The sequence below is a fragment of the Fundulus heteroclitus genome, chromosome 14 (assembly GCF_011125445.2).
Source record: "Fundulus heteroclitus isolate FHET01 chromosome 14, MU-UCD_Fhet_4.1, whole genome shotgun sequence".
In the NCBI taxonomy this organism is placed as follows: domain Eukaryota; kingdom Metazoa; phylum Chordata; class Actinopteri; order Cyprinodontiformes; family Fundulidae; genus Fundulus; species Fundulus heteroclitus.
Genome location: NC_046374.1, coordinates 6,371,281 through 6,390,365, shown reverse-complemented (window position 1 = coordinate 6,390,365; position 19,085 = coordinate 6,371,281). Strand labels below are relative to the sequence as shown.

The 19,085-nt window shown below is 42.9% G+C and overlaps 1 protein-coding gene across 38 annotated transcripts in view; it reads right to left on the bottom strand.

The window, feature by feature from the left end:
* Nucleotides 1-291: 291 nt before the first annotated feature.
* Nucleotides 292-19,085, bottom strand: part of ank2b (ankyrin 2b, neuronal) — a 222,490-nt gene continuing 203,696 nt past the window's right edge. For all 38 annotated transcript variants that reach the window (XM_036146145.1, XM_036146144.1, XM_036146149.1 and 35 more), the window contains 5 exons: nt 11,475-11,558; nt 11,225-11,389; nt 10,141-10,329; nt 9,877-9,968; nt 292-4,782 (listed from right to left, as the gene is read on the bottom strand). In XM_036146145.1, the coding sequence (XP_036002038.1) occupies nt 4,560-4,782; nt 9,877-9,968; nt 10,141-10,329; nt 11,225-11,389; nt 11,475-11,558 (753 nt within the window). In that variant the 3' untranslated portion in view covers nt 292-4,559. The remainder of the gene's footprint in view (nt 4,783-9,876; nt 9,969-10,140; nt 10,330-11,224; nt 11,390-11,474; nt 11,559-19,085) is intronic.

Here is a 19,085-nt window from a genome sequence, read left to right as displayed (position 1 = left end):
CAAAAATAGAATTTAAAATTCTTGTCACGCATAAAACCCTTAATAATCAAGCTCCATCATAGAGCACTTTGCTCTCAGATTGCAGACAAATAAATATAAACATAAGAAAATAGCAAATGGTCAGTTTAAGTTGAATCAGGTGGAATATCTGGGGTTTCCTCAATTACAAACTAAATTGGATCCAGATTGATTTGTACTATTGTGTTACTTTGTATAAACTTTGAACAAGTTAATTTCCTCCTAATGACCCGCCTCCTGCTGTTTTTTTTAAAAAGAAACAACATCACTTCCTGCTGGGCACATATACAGTTTTATTGATTTGCCATGTACACACTTCAGCTGCTATGCCATGTAGCGTTTCAGGTGTATTTATTTAAGGAATAATTCAGTCAAACATGCCCGCATAGATATTTGCATTGTTAATATGGATATATTGATATCACCATGGAAACAAGATGCTCTTTTATCAAATTCATGGACAGATTTGGACATCACAGGTTCTATTCTTTCAGTGGCTCACACTCAAAGTAAACGGCAGAGTGTAACACACACTTCATCAGTCTGGTCGGCAAAACCAGACAGCCAGGGCAGGATAACACACCATGTCATTTTGTAGTATTTCCTTTCAGCTTTGGAACCTATTCAACCTCACATCCAAACACACACAAACCACTGTTAGCTCCAGGTGCTGCAGATACACAGATTAAAACCAGATGGCAACAAATACAAAACCAAACAGAGATGTGATCATGAAGTTAAATGGCGTCGGAACGAGCCTGTATTCCAGCTGGTCTTTGACGTAAACAGTGACGACCACGCTGCAAAGGCAAAATCAACCTGCAGTAAAAGCAGAGCATGTGCACATTAATCTGTGTGAGGCAACTTAAAGGATAGGTGGGGGTTTTCCCTCAATGTCAGCGAATCTGGTGTGAAATGTGAAACAAAAGAGATGTTTCGGACTGACCTAGAGTTCTTCACACAGGCTCTTTTAGGAAGCGTATTAGGTTATCTGATCAGACACCATTTGGACAAGCATTGCATTGACGAACAGAAGAAAGCTCTGTGACTATTCGAGTTAATTTCAGTTGGTTTTATCTTCAGTACAACACAACCCTTGTCTGGGCAATGCATTTTTTTTTATCTGTCATAAAATAAGATTTTACGTTCAATAGTGACCAAAAAATCTCCTCATAGCATCTTCCATTCTAACTGCTGTTGTGAGAGGACCCATTTGACAGATCTTCAGGTTTCGCCAAAATATCAGAAATCACATAAACTTGAAATTTGTTTTCCCTGATTAATTCTTTTCTGAAAATATAATAAACACTGTAGTTTTGTGGACCTGTGGCAACATTTGTGCACAGAGTGACCTTTTATTAAACACCAGGAGAATCAAAAAGACCTTTCCTGTTTTCTTGGAGGTTTTAAACAAATCTCATACAACGTACCCCTTGCATTTCCAGTGCCTACTTTCAATCGTCTTGTTACTGAAAAGTGCTATATAAATAAACTTGCCTTGCCATACTGGTTAATCATAGGGGGCCACTTTGGAGAAAATCTGAAACATTTCCAATCATCCTGAATTCTCTGATTGAAGGAAACTAAAGCCGTTGAAGATATAGTCCAGAGATTTTAAAGAACTGGTATTAAATCATTTTCTGTAGTCAGTTCCTTACCTGCAGGGTTGACATGAATTATCAGCAAACACTCATATGTAAGAAAGGCTAACAACAAATGTGGGCAGATCGTCTCGTTGAGCAGATTTCAACCACATAACACAATTCAAACAGAATCGCCTGATACTGGTATTTTCACACATTTTTACTCTGAACAGTTTAGCACAAGGCTAATTTTCTGCAGCTGTTTTCCCCTGATGAACCATTTCTGGGTTATTAAGTGCATCTGATGAGCCAGTACTATGTCAAGACTGTAAATATTGAGGAACCAAAAATAAGTTGAAGGTTTTTTGGGAAGAGCTGCATGTCTTTGAGCCAGAATGTACAGAAGAAGGATGCTAATGAGGAAACTCTGGGAATGCAGATATGATAACTGCTTCCATCACGTCCCAAGCAGGGGACAGCTTCACGTCTGACCCAGGAAGGATAACCCTGCTACTATCTGCATGTAAAACCCAACACACAGAGTTCCCTGCACTCTGAGCTTATTTGTGGGGACTAGTGGTTGGAGCGGGGCACTTGCATCTTGGACTGGCCATGAGTTCCCTGGTTTGAATCCCACAATAGCTGAACGCTCATGAAAGAACTATAATACTCCCGACCTGAGGGTGGTGCCAAACCCACATCAGAAAAAAAGAATACAAACCCATGGGCCAGATATATGATCAGACGAAGAAAAACGACAAAACATGTTCTTCTACTACACTTGTAACCAAAGAATGAGGTCAGCTGACTACCTGAATATACCAAATGACCAGGTTATTCCATCAATGGATTTTTTTCTTCACTTATGGCGCGGGCATGTTCCAAGATGACAATGCCAGGATTCTTTGGGTTTTAATTGTGAAAGAGTTGTTCAGGGAGTGTGAGACATAATCTTCACACATGGATTGACCACCACAGAGTCCAGACCTTAAACCCACTGAGAATCTTTGGGATGTGCTGGAGGCAGGCAGACTCTACCATTATCAATGCAGGATCTTGGTGAAAAATTAATGCAACACTGGGTGGAAATAAATCTTGTGACATAGCAGAAGCTTATCAAAACAATGCAACAGTGAATGTGTGCCGTAATCAAAGCTAAAGGTGGTCCAACGAAATATTAGAGTGTGTGACCTTTTCTTGGTGTCAACTTTTTTTTCGGCCAGGCAGTGTATATGCATGAACAGCAGGGCAATATTTAGTTTTGTTGAGGTGGGAGATAATATCTTATTGTGATACTGATCTATCTTGCAAAGTATAACATTTTATAAACATAGAAAAACTAGTTTTAAAGAAATCAATTGAGCAGAGATCTGCTGTTTTTTTTTTTTTTTTGATTTTTTTTCGTGTGGATAATTTGTCCCTTGGGGACAAGAGGACTCTAAAAACTGGACTAATGTTCTGGTTAGAAATCACTTTCCCCCTTTGTTTTCCGTTGCTCATCTTCCTCGCCTGTTCTGATCCGACAGTGTGTAAAGCAGCACATTACTGCTCCCACAGAAGCTGTAGAGAAAACGTCTTTAGATGGGATGATGTTGTTCAGTTGAACTGAAACTGGGCATGAAAACGGGCCCAGGCTTGTTGTCCATGAAGCTTCTCATGTTTGCAGAAATGGAAAGGTACATCAGAACCTTATGTTTGAAATCTGCTCAGCTGGATGCCCCAGTCAGATTAACTGTTAGCTTTCATCAGTTTGTCTTTATGAGCATACTCATGTTAATTAAACACTGGTCAACTGCAGGTATGGTAATGACTACTGATAACTATCTCACACTACCCCACTTCAAACACTTAACTATCCCTTTAAAAGCCACCTTCAATCAGCAGTTACATACTTTCCTTAACCTCGCAAAAAACTGGCCAGCAGATCTGACCTGGTTGGTCGCTCTGTTAAAGTTGGGTATTACAGTGTGCATAACCTGTCAAAAAAGTACTGTAATTAAAACTCAGTCATAAAAGGTAAAACCTTTTTGGGTTAGGGAGTAAAGGGAGAGTTGCCTGTACAGTTAACAGAGTCATTTCTTTGCTACAGTCTCTTTAAACTGAGCTGTGCAGCCTTTGTCATACTTTATCATAGGAGTCATTTGGCAATAAGGTTAAAACAGGTGAATAAATCCTTTAAAAGTATTCATAGAGGGAAGAAGCTGAAGTCTGGGGGCGGGTAGCTTACTCCATCTGCACTGGAACATTCCTCATCACTACTTTCTTTTTATGAGACACACTATTTACAGACACACAGTGTGTGTGTGTGTGTGTGGGGGGGGGGAGGCTCTGCAACACTACGATGTGAATACATGACACACTGGAGTCAAACTGAAATAACAAGAGTTGGTGAAGATAAAAGCTATGTTCATAAAGGATCGCTTCACACACAAACACACACGCACACACACACCCTCTTCATTTTATTTTCCAAGGAGCAGTAATTTCATCAGTACAGTGCCCTCTCTCCAGCTAAATCAGTGCATGTACAGCAGGTTTATGTGGGCTAATGTATTAAATGCTTTTAATTTGTTGATTTTCTTTCCAGTCACACCTCGATTCCTTTCATCTCCACTATGTACAAATCTTTACAAGTGTTCTTGGGGAAGAGGCCCATGAATGAGGTGCAAGAAGCTCCCTTTAACTCCGATGTGCCCGTTGGTGCGCGGTACTTCCATCACGTCACAGCCGCTGAAGACTTTAAAATAAAACATCTAAAGCAATGAGGGGTGCTTTCTTTGGTCAAAATCAGAGCAAAGGAAAAAATATTAAAGCACAAATCCTGTTCTGAAATCCACAAACAAAAAACAAAACAAAACAAAAAAACTCTGACAGGAGAGAAGGAAGTCTGGCTCTGAGGAAGAACGTCACCAAAGGCTTCAGTGGAAGAAGTGGTGGGGGATCAGTGGAAGTAGCTGCTCAGTCAGTTCTCTCCTGTTCCTCTTCCTGCTCCTGCTCCTGCTCCCCCTCCCCCTCCTGGTCGTCCTCGCAGTAACGTTGGAGCAGGTGGTGCAGGTGCTGCTGCAGGGCGTCGGGCTGCAGAGCGTCCGGGGTGTCGTCCAGACGCTCCAGGTGTACATGCTTCCCCTGGGCATCCCTCACCACGGTCCTCTTCTGAGTGCGTGACTTACGCATCTGGCTTCTGCAGGAGCGAGCAAAAATGAAGACTAATTAGACAAACTGTCAGGTGCTGGTATCTCCCTGGAGAAACACGCACATCATATTATTACTGACAAAAAAAGCTACAAAGTTGGACGGGCTGGTGTCTATGTGTGGTGGTCACTGGGTGAGTGGTGGGGTAAACCCGGGACAGGTCACCAATCCAGCTGATTGACCTGATTGGTGACATGTGATGTGTGTTAATAAAATATTATCACCACCCATCGGCCAATAACCAGGTGGTTGCCATGGAGACTAAAGGCAGGCTTGAGTACAGGCATTATTGCTAACCAAGGAGTTACTGTAGCCAGACCCCCTCTGATGGTGGTGAGCTATGTTGTAACCAGAGCTGCCTTGGGGTAGACTGACAGAAGTGAGGCTGCCAGACAGTCGGTGCTACCGGGTTCTCTGACCACAGACACAACAACTGAAAGGGTGAGAGTGGGGATTTGAACCAGCAACCTGCTGGTTACAGCATGAATTCCAAGCTCCTGAGCCACTGTCACCTTGTGACAGGTCCTGTTCTGAGTGATCACTTTAAGCTCCTAGCCCATCAATATCCCCCAAAGCAGTTTTGCTGTGTTTTCTACTTTTAATATCGATGAAATGACAATAAATTGAGAAGTCCGCTGAGTTTTGTTAATTTTTTTAATGGAAGTAGAGTGCCATCTTAACCCAGAACACTGCTGATTTTTATGTTGAAAAGTATCCGGCTGCAGATACTGCTTTCAGTCATTTCTGTTTATGAATTCGGACGATCAGCATTTCATGAACCCTGAACCTAAACGTAACCCTGGCAACCAGACCTAAGCTTAACCTCAAACACAAACTACATCAATAACTGACCAGATTATACATATTATATTGAAGAATTTTGTTTTTACTGGAAGAAGGTGAGAACGGCTGCCAAGTAACCAGATGGTTAATTCAGATCAATGAGGTTGGAAGGGTTTTATCAAAATATGATTTTCTCCAAAGTGCCATACAGTTTAATCCAACGTACTAAAATAAACCAATCGTAGCACTGTAAAATCTCTTCATAAAATTTTATAAAGACTTCATAGGTGAAAAAAAGACTTGTTATGACCTTAAAATCTTGAGGAAACCTTAAATTTCTATGAAAAGATGTTGAAACTGATGATGAAATAATATTGGAAATTAATGTTAAAAACTGTGCAAAAAGACCTGGGGCCTGAAAACTTGTGTCTGTCACTTTCCACACAAACGTTGTGATCTACAAAAGAAACTTGACACAAAATCCATACTAAAAGTGTACATACGACCATAAATATTCAGATTTATAAAACCATGTGCACGCACACCACTATGCAATTTTCCTTTATAGATCATAGCTACACCTAAATGTTCGCATACCTGGTTCTGCTTCATGTTTTGCTCTCTGTATGCCCACATTGACCATAAATGGTCAATGCAAAGAAACTCATAAATCTTAATGTGTATTCAAATGCAAAGGCATCCGGGCGATCACTGAACACAACACGCCCTCCCCCCCGGTGGGTGAAGTTGATGCTGACTTCCTCAATGGACTAAATAACTTCTTTGGGAGGTTTGAGGCACTAAACAGCCCTCCAGCAGTGAAAGCTGTTCCCCATCAGGAAGAGGAGGTCCTCTGCCTTGACACCGCCGACGTGTGGAAGACTCTAAGGAGAGTCAACCCGCGGAAGGCCCCAGGTCCCAACAACATACCTGGGCGGGTGCTCAATGAGTGTGCAGGTCAGCTGGCTGGTGTCCTCACAGACATTTTTAACACCTCGCTGGACCAAGCCACAGTGCCAGCATGCTTCAAGTCTGCCTCCATCATTCCGGTGCCAAAGAAACCTCAAGTCACCTGTTTCAACGACTACCGGGCTGTTGCACTGACTCCCATCATGATGAAGTGCTTTGAAAGGCTGGTAAAGGAACACATCGTCTCCAGTCTCCCATCAACACTCGACCCGTTCCAGTTTGCCTACCGACGGAACCGCTCCACTGAGGACGCCATCTCCTCTGCTCTTCACCTGAGCCTGGCACACCTGGAGGAGAAGAACACGCACGTGCGGATGCTGTTCCTGGACTTCAGTTCAGCGTTCAACACCATCATCCCACAACATCTGGTGGGAAAACTGGAGCATCTGGGCTTCAACACACCCCTACGAAACTGGCTGCTTGACTTCCTCACCAACAGACCTCAGTCAGTCCGGGTCTGACAGAACACCTCTGATGTCATCACCCTCAGCACAGGCTCCCCTCAGGGCTGCGTCCTGAGCCCCCTGCTGTTCACCCTGATGACACACGACTGCGTCCCCAGGTTCACCACCAATCACATCGTGAAGTTTGCAGACGACACAACGGTGGTGGGCCTGATCAGAGACGACAACGACCAGGACTACAGAGAGGAGGTGGAGCAGCTGGTGGACTGGTGCAGAGACAACAGCCTGATCCTGAACGTGGAGAAGACGAAGGAGATCATCGTCGACTTCAGGAAGAACCAGCCTCACCATGCTCCACTGCTCATCAACAACTCAGCGGTGGAGGTGGTCAGCAGCATCAAATTCCTGGGGGTGCACATCACGGACAACCTCACCTGGACTGTGAACACCACGTCACTGAAGAAGAGGGCACAGAAGCGACTGTACTTTCTGCGGAGGATGAGGAGAGCCCACCTGCCCCCGCCCATCCTCACGACCTTCTACAGAAGCACCATAGAGAGTATTCTGACCAGCTGTCTCTCTGTGTGGTGTGGAGGCTGCAGTGCCTCCGACTGGAAGAACGTGAGGAGAGTGGTGAGGACAGCAGAAGGGATCATCGGGGCTCCTCTTCCCTCCATTAAAGACATTTCATCGCAGCGCTGTGTGTCTCGAGCCCGTAACATCATCAGGGACCCCTCACACCCCCACCATAGACTATTCTCCCTGCTGCCCTCTGGAAAGAGGTTCCGCAGCATCCGCTGCAGGTCCACTAGGTTCTGCAAAAGCTTTTTCCCTGCTGCCATCAGACTGTTGAACTGCTGAAGTATAAAAGTGTACCACACTAGATTCGCTGATTTGCACATTTGCACATTTGCACATTGTATCGTATTCTGCAAAATTGATGCTGCACCTTAACCGGAAACGTACTGCAAAACTGTGTACAATGCAACTGTCTACTTTTAAATCACTGCTGCACCCTACTGCATATTTGTCTACATTTGGTTTACATTGTTTACATTTCAACTGCCTACTGTTCACTGCTGCACTTTATCCGGAAGTAAATTGAAATTTATCCTGTGAGTGACTGCGATTGATCACTGCACTTTATTCAATTCAATTCAATTCAATTCAATTTTATTTATATAGCGCCAAATCATGAAACATGTCATCTCAAGGCACTTTACAAAGTCAAGTTCAATCATATTATACAGATTGGGTCAGATTATACAGATTGGTCAAAAATGTCCTATATAAGGAAACCAGTTGATTGCATCAAAGTCCCGACAAGCAGCATTCACTCCTGGGGAAGCGTAGAGCCACTGGAAGAGTCATCTGCATTGTACATGGCTTTGCTGCAATCCCTCATACTGAGCAAGCATGAAGCGACAGTGGGAAGAAAAACCATCCTTTATCCTGTACTGTAATTCACAGCAAGGTATCCTGTAGAGTTACTGCAATATTTCTGAGCTGTGTGAAAACGAAATTTCGTTCTGTATGCACTCTGTGTATACAAAATGACAATAAAGAAAGTCTAAGTCTAAGTCTAAGTCTAAATGAGTCAGTTTATATGGTGCAATGGCAACCACATAGAAAAAGCCAAGAGACTGAAAATATATGGAAAGGAGTTTATTAACTATGTAAATCAGATGTAAAATAACATATATAAAGTTATAAAGTGAACTTGAGTGCTGTTCCAAATGACTTCCACACTGAGCCCTGCTTCGTGTTGAAATTCCTTTGAGGCCGTACGCTCAGATCAACATTCTGAGGAGCAAGGGAGACCTAGAGGAACGAGAGACTTCTCTGCAATAATAAACAACCACCCCCTCCCAAAAAACCCCAAAACAAAACAACAAAAACAAAACAGGAAGCCACATGCAGTATGCTGCACACTGCATGTGTCAGCAGTATTAAAGCACTCCCCCCCTGTGTTCTGGGGTTTGGAGAGCGGGTTAGGACCCAGCACCTGGGATGGGACGGGGCGGGGTGTGGGGATCTCTCATTTTCCCGCCAAGTTTTTGTTTGTTTTTTCGATCCCAACATTTGCGTGGAAAGTGACGTGTGGAAGGGCCCAGTTTACACAAGCTTAATAAATGAGGCCCCTGACCCTGACGGTGCTTCTAACTGTGAGTGGACTCTGTATTTCCTAAACCTTCTTCTCTCTTCACGACTGTATCTGGAGATCCTCTCCATGAACATCATGAATAATTGTAAACAATGAAAATATAACAAATGTATACATATATAAAATGTTTGCTGCTAGTGGTTTTACACACTGAGGTAAAAACAGGCCTCACTTCACTGGTGTAAGTTCAAACTAACTTCAAAAATATGTAAATGAGTAAATTAAAGTGCCTTGTATTATCGTAAAAAAGTTTCCTCTTGACAATAATTTGACAATTTATTTTCCAAAATATATTCAGCCTTGTATGTGTCTCTTTTCATGGAGGACCAATGAGTACACTGGCAAAATAAAATCCAGATTTTCCAAATATTTAATCTTAAAAATTTGTAAATTCCAATAAGTGTATTAAATTGAATTATTGTCCAGCCCTAATTAATTGTAAAGAAAATATTTACTAACTTTAGTGCTGGTGGCTGTTTTAGTGACAGTGCAGCAAACAGCAGCTAAAACTGAAGACTCTGAGACAAAATCTGCCAGTAATTAGTTAGTTCTCAGCAAAGGTGTCTGATTAGAACAGCAGGGCCCAAACAGTAAAACTAAAGGCCAAAGCTTTGCTCTTTCATTCAGCAAAACACAAGTTCTAATCAAAGTTTAAGGTTAGAAGGTGAAATCACACCATGCCTTCAACAATGTGCCTAACAGTTTTTCTTAGTGAACGGCCAGGTCTGCCTTCCCAGTACTTCACACTCTAACACAGCCCAACCTTTTAACCACAGAACCGTCCTCCTGTACAATCTCCTTCTCTACCACATGAGGCAGGAGCACTTTGCCAAAGCCTCCAGCGTAACTCAACGCCTGGAGGGGAAGAATGAGGGAGAAGACACAGCAGTGTGAAAACATCTGCTCAGCAGAAGGGTAACTGAAAATCATTCCATCTTAGACAGAGTTTCACTCCACTATAGGGATCTCACCAAAAAAAGAGACAGATCATGACAGAATGTCAACTTTTGTACATAGGCACACTGACCTTCACAAAGTCCTCCTGGGCTGAGGGGAGATCAGCAGCTAATGATGGGTCTCCTCTCTGCTTCTCCATCCTCTCGCCCTTCACCACAGTCGTCTTGACAACTTTGCTGACCTTTCGACCCTGTACAGGTTCCACCTCAAACACTGACGACGTGTTGGCACCTTGAGCCAGGGGCTCAGAGAAGGTCAGCTGGAGACAGAATAAAAACACACCAAGGAACTGTTAGGGAACTCAGACATGTAGCAAAAACACTTATCCAGTTCTGTGATGGGTTAAAAACGGTAACAGATCTAAAGTTCTGAGGTCAAAATACTGAAGAGGAAACAAATCTCCCTAAGCTGTGGCTATGGCACTTTACCTGAAAACCTAGCACAAGTATTCATTCCCAAGAATATTGTTCCATTTTGTTGAGTTGCAACCACAAACTTTAATGCAATTGCAACTGAGCAGTTGCAACTTATTTTATGGGGATTTTATCAGGGTTTCCGCGGGTCATTAAGGCCTTAATCCATCCATCTTCATGTTTTCAATGTTTTTATCTCATCTAAAGAGCACCTTCTTTCACGTGTTTGCTGGGTCTCCTTCATGGTTTGCAAAATACTTTAACTGGGACTTTTTCTTAGCCTTTTCATTGCCACATATTTGTGGAATTCATACATAATTGCTGTCCTCTGGCCAGATTCTCCCACCTGAGCAGTTGATTTCTGCAGCTCCTCAGAAGTTACCATGGGCCCCTTAGATGCTGTTTTGACTAATGTTCTCTAATAGGGACTTCACAGAGCATCACTTTTTATAAAGATATCAGTTCATATACAGATCGGGTTAATTTAAGAACTAGGCGATTTCTGAAGGCAATTTGCACTAGAATTTATTTAGGGTCACCAGAATAAAAGGAGCCAAGCATAAATTCATGCCAAACATTTTTAGATTTTAATCTGTCAAAAGATAAAATCAGGAATAATTTTCCTTTGGGTTCACAAGTTGATCTGTCACATTAAACCACAAATAGAATCCACTGCAGTATATGGATGTGATGAAATGTGGAAGGTTTAACAGCTGTGAGTACTTCAGCAGCTGGAGTCACCTCTTTCTGATCTCCCTCGCTGTGAAGCACGGTTCTCTTCACCACTCTGGATACGGCATCTCCTTCCTCTATCTGCACCATCTCCTGGTGGGAACCCTCAATGCTCACTTCCTGTGTCTCTGAGCCATCGGCGGACACGTATTTACGAACCACCTTCCGTGTGATCTGATGGTGAAGAATGCAAATCGACTGTTACTGCGGGGGGGCCCGACGAGCTACCCAGTGGATCCTCTGGTGTTGTGTTCCTTACTTTCTTCACCACCATGTTGCCATGCTCGTCTGTGTACTTCTCTTCAGTCACCGTCTGTGGGGGGATGTCTGGCAGGATATCCGCCTGCAGAAACACATCAGGTCACAGTTTTTCAGCTCAACCAGCTGCATCTTTAAGGTACTATAGAAGCTGTGAAGCCTAAATTGATTTTCAGAAATGTGCATCTTGAACTGATGCCATAAGAAACGAAAAGCAGCTGTTTGCACTGCACCTCAACTGTCAATATCAGGACTATAGCCGAACAGGGGGAGACCACTGGGTCATTTCTCCTTGGCCCCAGAACTGGGCCTTCCAACCTTCAAATTATGATCACAGATATTTTGTGGATAAAACCATTCCACTACATTTTGTCCTGTACTGTCGTTGGACTAGAGGCCTAGAACAAACCCTAAAACAAAAAGTATTCTGCCAACTTTGTCGCTTCCGCAAAATGGAAGTAGCTCGGTCACATTTCTCATATTTCTCAATAGAAAGATTTTTTTAGGTTTTAGAGGAAGGAACCTTTTTGAAGAGGGAAGTTATTGTAGCTGTTGAACATAATAAAACCCTTAAAAATCCTTGAAAACCCACCACCCACACCACCTCTCTGCGCTGCGGCATCATGCTTTATTTTACCTGAATGATTATTCTGCGTCGGACCACCCTGGTGGTCAGCACCTCCTCCTCTGAGCTGTCAGAGGACAATGCCCCTAGCTCCTCTGCTATCTCCTGGAGACAGCACACAACCAGCATGGGTGAATATTATGGCCTCCAGATGTATTAGTGCAGCACACCGCCGCAGACTGCCCGTGCTCAGGCTTTTCTCTTAACCTCACTTTCATTGTCTCTCTTTGCCAAAGGCACATGTATGGGTCAACCAAAATTCAAGGGCTGTACATGAAACTGACGTGAGATGAAGAGAAGGCACAGTGAAGCAAAAAAAGCTCAACCAAAACAAACATGCAGCGATAAAAGGCCATCTCATAAGGAAGAACTGAAATGTCAAATAGGAGGAAGAAATGTAGAGATAAAGTCAGGGCCTTTTATTTCCCACACTAGATGACATGCAGACATCGAATGATACAAACAGGTGAAGGTGTGTACATAGTAGGACTCTTCAAAGCAGTTTGTTAATGTCACCAGAGCATCAAACTGAGCAACTGCAAATACCTCTGCGCAACTGAAACATTTCTTTCTTTCAGGTTTAGGCTGTCATGCACATACAAGCGCTCTTTAGCCTCACAAAAACAATCTGGGGCATTTTTCTAATCTTTCAAAAATATTGTATTCAACACCACTGCAATCTGTCTGAAACCAGGTAAGTCAGTAGCCAGTGCAGCATTCTGCTCATGCTCATCCTCTTACCATTCCCAGGAAGTCATCATCATCGTAATACCCTGCCTGATCTCTAGATGGCAGCTCCTCACACAAGGGAAGGCCACCGTCTGCAGCACACTCTCGTGAAACATCTGATTCATAAGCGAATTCACCAAGATTTTCACTGCCATAAGAGAGTCGCCTCTCAACTTCTGCTTGAAGGAAACGTTGGGTCGTGCACTCAGGACTGTCTTTTAGCAGGCCTATATCTGGACTCCTCAGTGGTCTTGGTGAAGGGGGCTCAGATATTTGATAGGTTATCTCATCTTCTGGCATCACATCATCTGGTTCAGAAAAGTCTTGTCGGCAGTCAAAAAATTCTAGATCTGAATCTGAGGAATGTGACGACTCAGCGACCATACTTGCTTTCCTCTGTACAATGTTTGGAGTGTTTGATTCGAATTCCAGTGCTGTTCTCTCAAAATCTGTAAGGACTTTCCTAAATCCTGGGGAAAATTGAAAGTCCACAATGGCCTCCGGCTCTCTATTAATGGTATCTTCAGAGACACCAAACACTGGACTCAAATCATTGGCAGATGCTTGGCTACATTCATAAACTTCCCGCCTTTGTTCACTTGAAAATATTCCCTGATTATCAGGTGTTTCCAAAAAAGTATCTGACTTGGGTGAAAAACGTTCACTGGACTGTGGGTGTTTAGGGGACAGTTCCCATGCTGGGTACTCTCTAGAGACATGACGCTTTACACTTGCAGCTTTCTCACACAATGGTAGAACAGGAGTGACAGTTCGGTGTGTTTTGTATAAAGTCAAGTCAGGTGGCAGTATGGGAACTGAAGTGATTGGCTTATCTTCAAAAAACAGCCCTTGTGTTTTGGTGCCATTGTCTGCTGCTGTGTTAGCAGGAAACGGCTTGCTTTGAAAATCAAATGCTTGAAAGTCTGTAAAAACCTGCAAATGAAATGATTTATGTAAGTTTACCAAATCAGCATAGAGATTTCATAAAACCTCTAAAAGACATCAGCATTTTAACTGGTTAGTTAACTAGTAATTTACATTTAAGCTGTAATCTTTCCACCCCAAACAACGTTATGAGACCAGCATAACGTACACGTAAGCACATTTTACCATATCCACACACAAATGAATTAGAGGATATTGGAGAGAGGTTAGTAAGATTTTCAACAATCCGGAACTCCTTCCAAGTATTAGAGGGCACAGTTTCTATAAGGTTAGGAGGACATAGCCTGGGTTAAATTGTAAGTTTTACGCTGTCTTGTTATGGAGTTATCCAAAGTTATTGAGTCATTACTGCATTCCCATGCTCTCAGTCTTACCCTATGAGGGGCTGCTTTGCTCTGTAGTTCTTCACCACTATTTAGCTGAGTCTTTGTTTCCTTTCGATTTACATCTTTAACTGGTGTTGGCTTCTGAGACAGGTCTTTTCTGACATCTTCATCTTCTGATCTGTGCAGAATGTCTTTTTTGCGTGTCCCAAATTTTGATCTGGATTCTGTCATTTTTTGCCAATCAGGGCAAACATGTTCTGTAGCAGACCTTTCATGAACAAATTGAACAAGTGATGGCAATCTGGTCACCGACTTGGTCTGAGAAAATGATAATGGCTGTTCCAGTGTTGAGGCAGCTGTCCATGTGGAGGGTAAAACATTTGAGCTGAAGACTGATGCTTCATCATCAAAACAAAATTCCTTTTCAGATTCAAGGCTAGCAGGGCTAAGTGGTCTGGGATTATCATCTATCCAACATTCAACAGGCCAGGCCACAAACTCAGAGTCTGACGACAAAGACACAGGTGAGGTTGACCCATCAAAGGGAATGGGATCCATAAAATAAGATGATAATATTCTCATGAATTCAGGTACAGGTGAATCAGGCAATAGCAAACTGAACTCATGGATGGATGAAATGGATTCAGGTGAGGAGGGTCGGTTAGTGTTCCCATCTGACATGAGGCACTCAGCAGAATCACTGGATTCAGATTCTAGTGATGAGCATGAGGCATGGTGGTTCATGGGGTACGACTGCAATGCTGGGGTAAACAGAGGGATGGGGGAGTCTGGAGAAAGTAACCCGTTCTGAACAAATTCTGGATCTGATTCTGGAGACAATGCTCTTTGATCAGCCATGTACGTGGCCGACTGGAATGACACAGGTCTGTACTCAGAAAGTGACTGAGATGACCACGAACTCTGACTCCCATTCTGATTCTCAGACAGAGCAAATTCTGGAGATGATGGCCTGAGCTCCTGAAAATCTGACTCTAAATTCAGTTGCAAGAAATCAATATCTGACTCTCGTGTTTCAGGCGAAGATGATGCAGATCTGAGGAATTTGACATTTTCCGGCAATGCCAAACTGGTAAGGGAAGTATCCGGCGATAGAGGTCTAAACTCCTCCACATTGGTTACATTTGGACACAGGCATCCTAGAGAATTGTTGAAATAATCACTTTCTTTGGCAGATCCTGATGTAGACGCTGAATGATCAGACCATGACGGTGTCTCAGGTGATTCAAATGAATACTTTGACTGCCTGTAAAGAGCTGCTCCTGATAACAAGAGGTGTTCAATCATTGGTGGTGGTGAATCTGCAAGATGGGTGTCAGTCATAGCTCTTTCTGTTTCTGTAGAAGTGAACTGATGAGTAGCTTCTAATTGTTTCAACATAGATGATTCACCTTTGTCATTTGTGTTTTTTATCCTGGTGTCCTGTTCATTATTTGTCGCTCGCCTCTTATATCCATCTGTGCTATCGATGAACTGCATGAAAGCAGTTTTACTGTTAAAAGTTTCCCCTGCATACTGAGGATCGCGAACCTGAGAAATCAGCTTCCATAGCTCAGCATCATAAACCAGACTGTACCCAGCTACCATACTGGCTGACTGCTCGGAGGATAAAGGCTCCACTGATGCTTTCAAAACAGTGCCATCACTAGTTTCTTCCATTAAGGATTTCGATGCTAATGGCCCTTCTGTCCCTGACTCCACTGGCTCTGGTGTATGTGTCCACTCTTCTGTATAAAATGGGACTGATGACTGTGATCCTTCATCAGAACCTGAACATTCTGTTGATGGATGGCTCATTACTGTAATGGCAGTGTCCACAAATGGCTTTGTAAAATCAGGTACTGGAGATTCAAGAGTATATTCAGTATCTGATCCTTCTGACTGACATGACAGTGTTCTTTTATCAACGAGTAATTTGTCAAATGACCCAGAATATTCCAAATCATATTCCATGTCTGACAAAAAAGACTCTGGGGATGAAGCCTCTGTGTATCTTTCCTGTATTACAGTCTTAAGTACATTCTGAGTAAAAGAAGGAAGGGGTGAGTCTGGTGATAATCTTGTGTTTTCTTCAACTGACTCTGGAGAGCCTCCCTTTATGTTTCTAAGTGATGTCAGTTCATCAGGTGACATTGCCTCGTATTCTGCTGTGGACTCAACTGAATATGACCTGTCTTTCATTTGTGAAGCTATTGACTGGGGAGAATCTGGCCTATCTTCAACACCAAACCCCATTGCTAACAAAAGTTCACCTAATGCATACTCAACATCTGACTCAATAGACTCAGGGGAAGGAGATCTATATCCAACATTTATTATCACATGTTCTCGCACGGTGTCTTTGAAATCAGATATTGGTGAGTCTGGAGACAAAGCCCGGTTTTCATCTCCAGATGCTCCCGAACCTGGAGAAGATGGTCTGTTGTCGTACAATAATGATCCTAGACTTACAACAAAGTATTCAACCTCTGAACATGCTGACTCAGGGGATGATGACCAACTTCTCAAACTAGTTTTAGGTAGTTCAAACATTGGTTCCCCAAGGTAAGGTATAGGGGAATCAGGTGAAAGCCTGTTTAATGTGAACGATTCTGGGGAAGAAGGTCTACTGTCTGTTAAGGCTGGGATCTGTGAAGTCATTTTTAAATCTGAAAAAACAGATTCAGGTGATGAGGACCATAGCTCCAAGTTAGGAACTGTGGAGTCATGTTGTCTAAATTTGGTAACAGGAGAATCTGGCGAAAGTGGTCTCAACTCTTCCTTGGATGCTGTTGAACAAGGAGATGCTGGTCGGTCTTCAAAAAGCCAACTTACACCCAAATCTGTCTCCAGATCTTCATCTGAAAACTCTGACTCAGGAGAGATGGACCTGTATCTGACCCATAAATTAGAGGATGAGGGCCTATGGTAATAGGGTAAAGGAGAGTCAGGAGACAAAAATCCCAGCTCAGCATCAGACTGTTCTGATGGGCAGGATTCTCCTCTCTCTTTAAAGTCAACAATCTGTGAAATTAATGGGGCATATTCAATTTCAAAAGCCTCTGATTCAGGTGAGGAGCAGTTGGAATTTATCGTGTGAAATGTGTCAAAAAAATCCCGTGTGAAGTCAGGAACAGGAGAATCTGGAGGAAGTAATCCATAATTACTTTGAGGCGTTCGCGATATAGGTGATAAGGCCTGGTCTTCTAAGAACAAAGAGGAAGATAATTCCATCTCAAAATCTGAATGCACTGATTCCGGTGAATTAGACCTTGAAGCAAAAAGTGAAATGATGAATTGTTCTGGTATTTCAGTAAAGGCAGGAATGGGAGAATCAGGTGAAAGAGGCTCAAACTCCTGTTTGGATGTTCTTGAGCCAGGGGATGTCGCTCGGTCTTCAAAAAGCCACGTCATGCACAAATCAGTCTCCAAATCTTCAGCTGATGCAAATGACTCAGAGGATGAGAACATTACATTCCTATGACATATTGCAGCCTGATTAAGTGTAAATTGTGGAATGGGCGAGTCTGGTCGGAATTCATCTTGTGATGTGGTAGAGCCAGGAGTTCCTGCTCTGTCTTCAAAAAGCCAAAAGATAGATATGTCCGATTCAAAATTGCTTTCGTCATTGGAAGACAGTGATGCGGAGGATAAAGTCCTGAAAGCTAAGTGTGTGTTGAAGGACTCTTGTAGCACATGAGTGAAATCAGGAATGGGGGAGTCTGGTCTGAATTCATCTTGTGATGTGGTAGAGCCAGGAGTTCCTGCTCTGTCTTCAAAAAGCCAGGGGATAGATATGTCCGATTCAAAATTGCTTTCGTCTTTGGAAGACAGTGATGCAGAGGATAAGGTCCTGAAAGCTAAGTGTGTGTTGAAGGACTCTTGTAGCACATGAGTGAAATCAGGAATGGGGGAGTCTGGTTTGGATTCATATTCAGATGTTGACAAACCAGGCGATACTCCCCTGTCCTCAGTGGGCCAGGAGTAATCAAACTCCATCTCCAGCTCCTCATCTGAATACACTGACCCAGGAGATACAGATCCACATATGTTTGTCTCCCAGTGTGTGTACTGAATTATTGGTGAGTCTGGGGACAAATGTTGGTATTCATTAAAAGACAAATTTGAGTCTGGGGAATTAGGTCTGTCTCCAACCACATCTTCAAACTGCTGAGAAATGAAGAGAGCATAATCCAAATCTGAATGACTGGATTCAGGTGATGACACCCTGGAATCACTGTCCTTAACATGAGTAACTGACGAAATTTGTCTAAAGTCAGGTACTGGAGAATCAGGTGAAAGGTTTTTGTATTTACCATCTGATGCTACAGAGTCAGGAGATGGGATTTGCTTCTCAAAAAACATCACTCCCCAATTATTTTCCACTTCCAAATCTGATGCCACTGAATCTGGGGAAGACGATCTGTGCTCAAGGTATCTGTTAAAAGGTTCTTTCAGCACTCTTGTAAAATCTGGAATTGGAGAATCTGGTGAGAGAGCTCTCAGTTCACTGGAAGAGTCACCTGATTCAGGAGATATTGATTTAAAGATTAAAGGCTCAGGTGAGAAATACCTAAACTCAGACTCTGAATCGGGTGACAATGGTCTCCTTTCAAGTTTGACTTCTGACTCTGAATTATCTGGTATACCTTCTGTTTGCTTCAATAAACCAACCAGAGGTGCATATTGCAAGTGTGAAGGAAGAGATGTAGGAGATGCTGACTTGAACCCAACAAAAGAGGGGAATCGTTCTGTTACCCTTACTTTTAATTGATGTACAGGTAACTCCAGTGACAGGGACTGGCATTCACCTCCTGATATGACTGAATCAGTTGACACAGGTCTGTACTCATCTGATATTGAAGCAGCAATGCCCTCTCCATGCTCTATATCAGAAAAACAATCTGCATCAGCTGACCCTGATTTACTTTCAGTCCGCACATTTTGAACTGTAGCGTCTAAACAGGACACAGAAACCTGAGGAACTGCT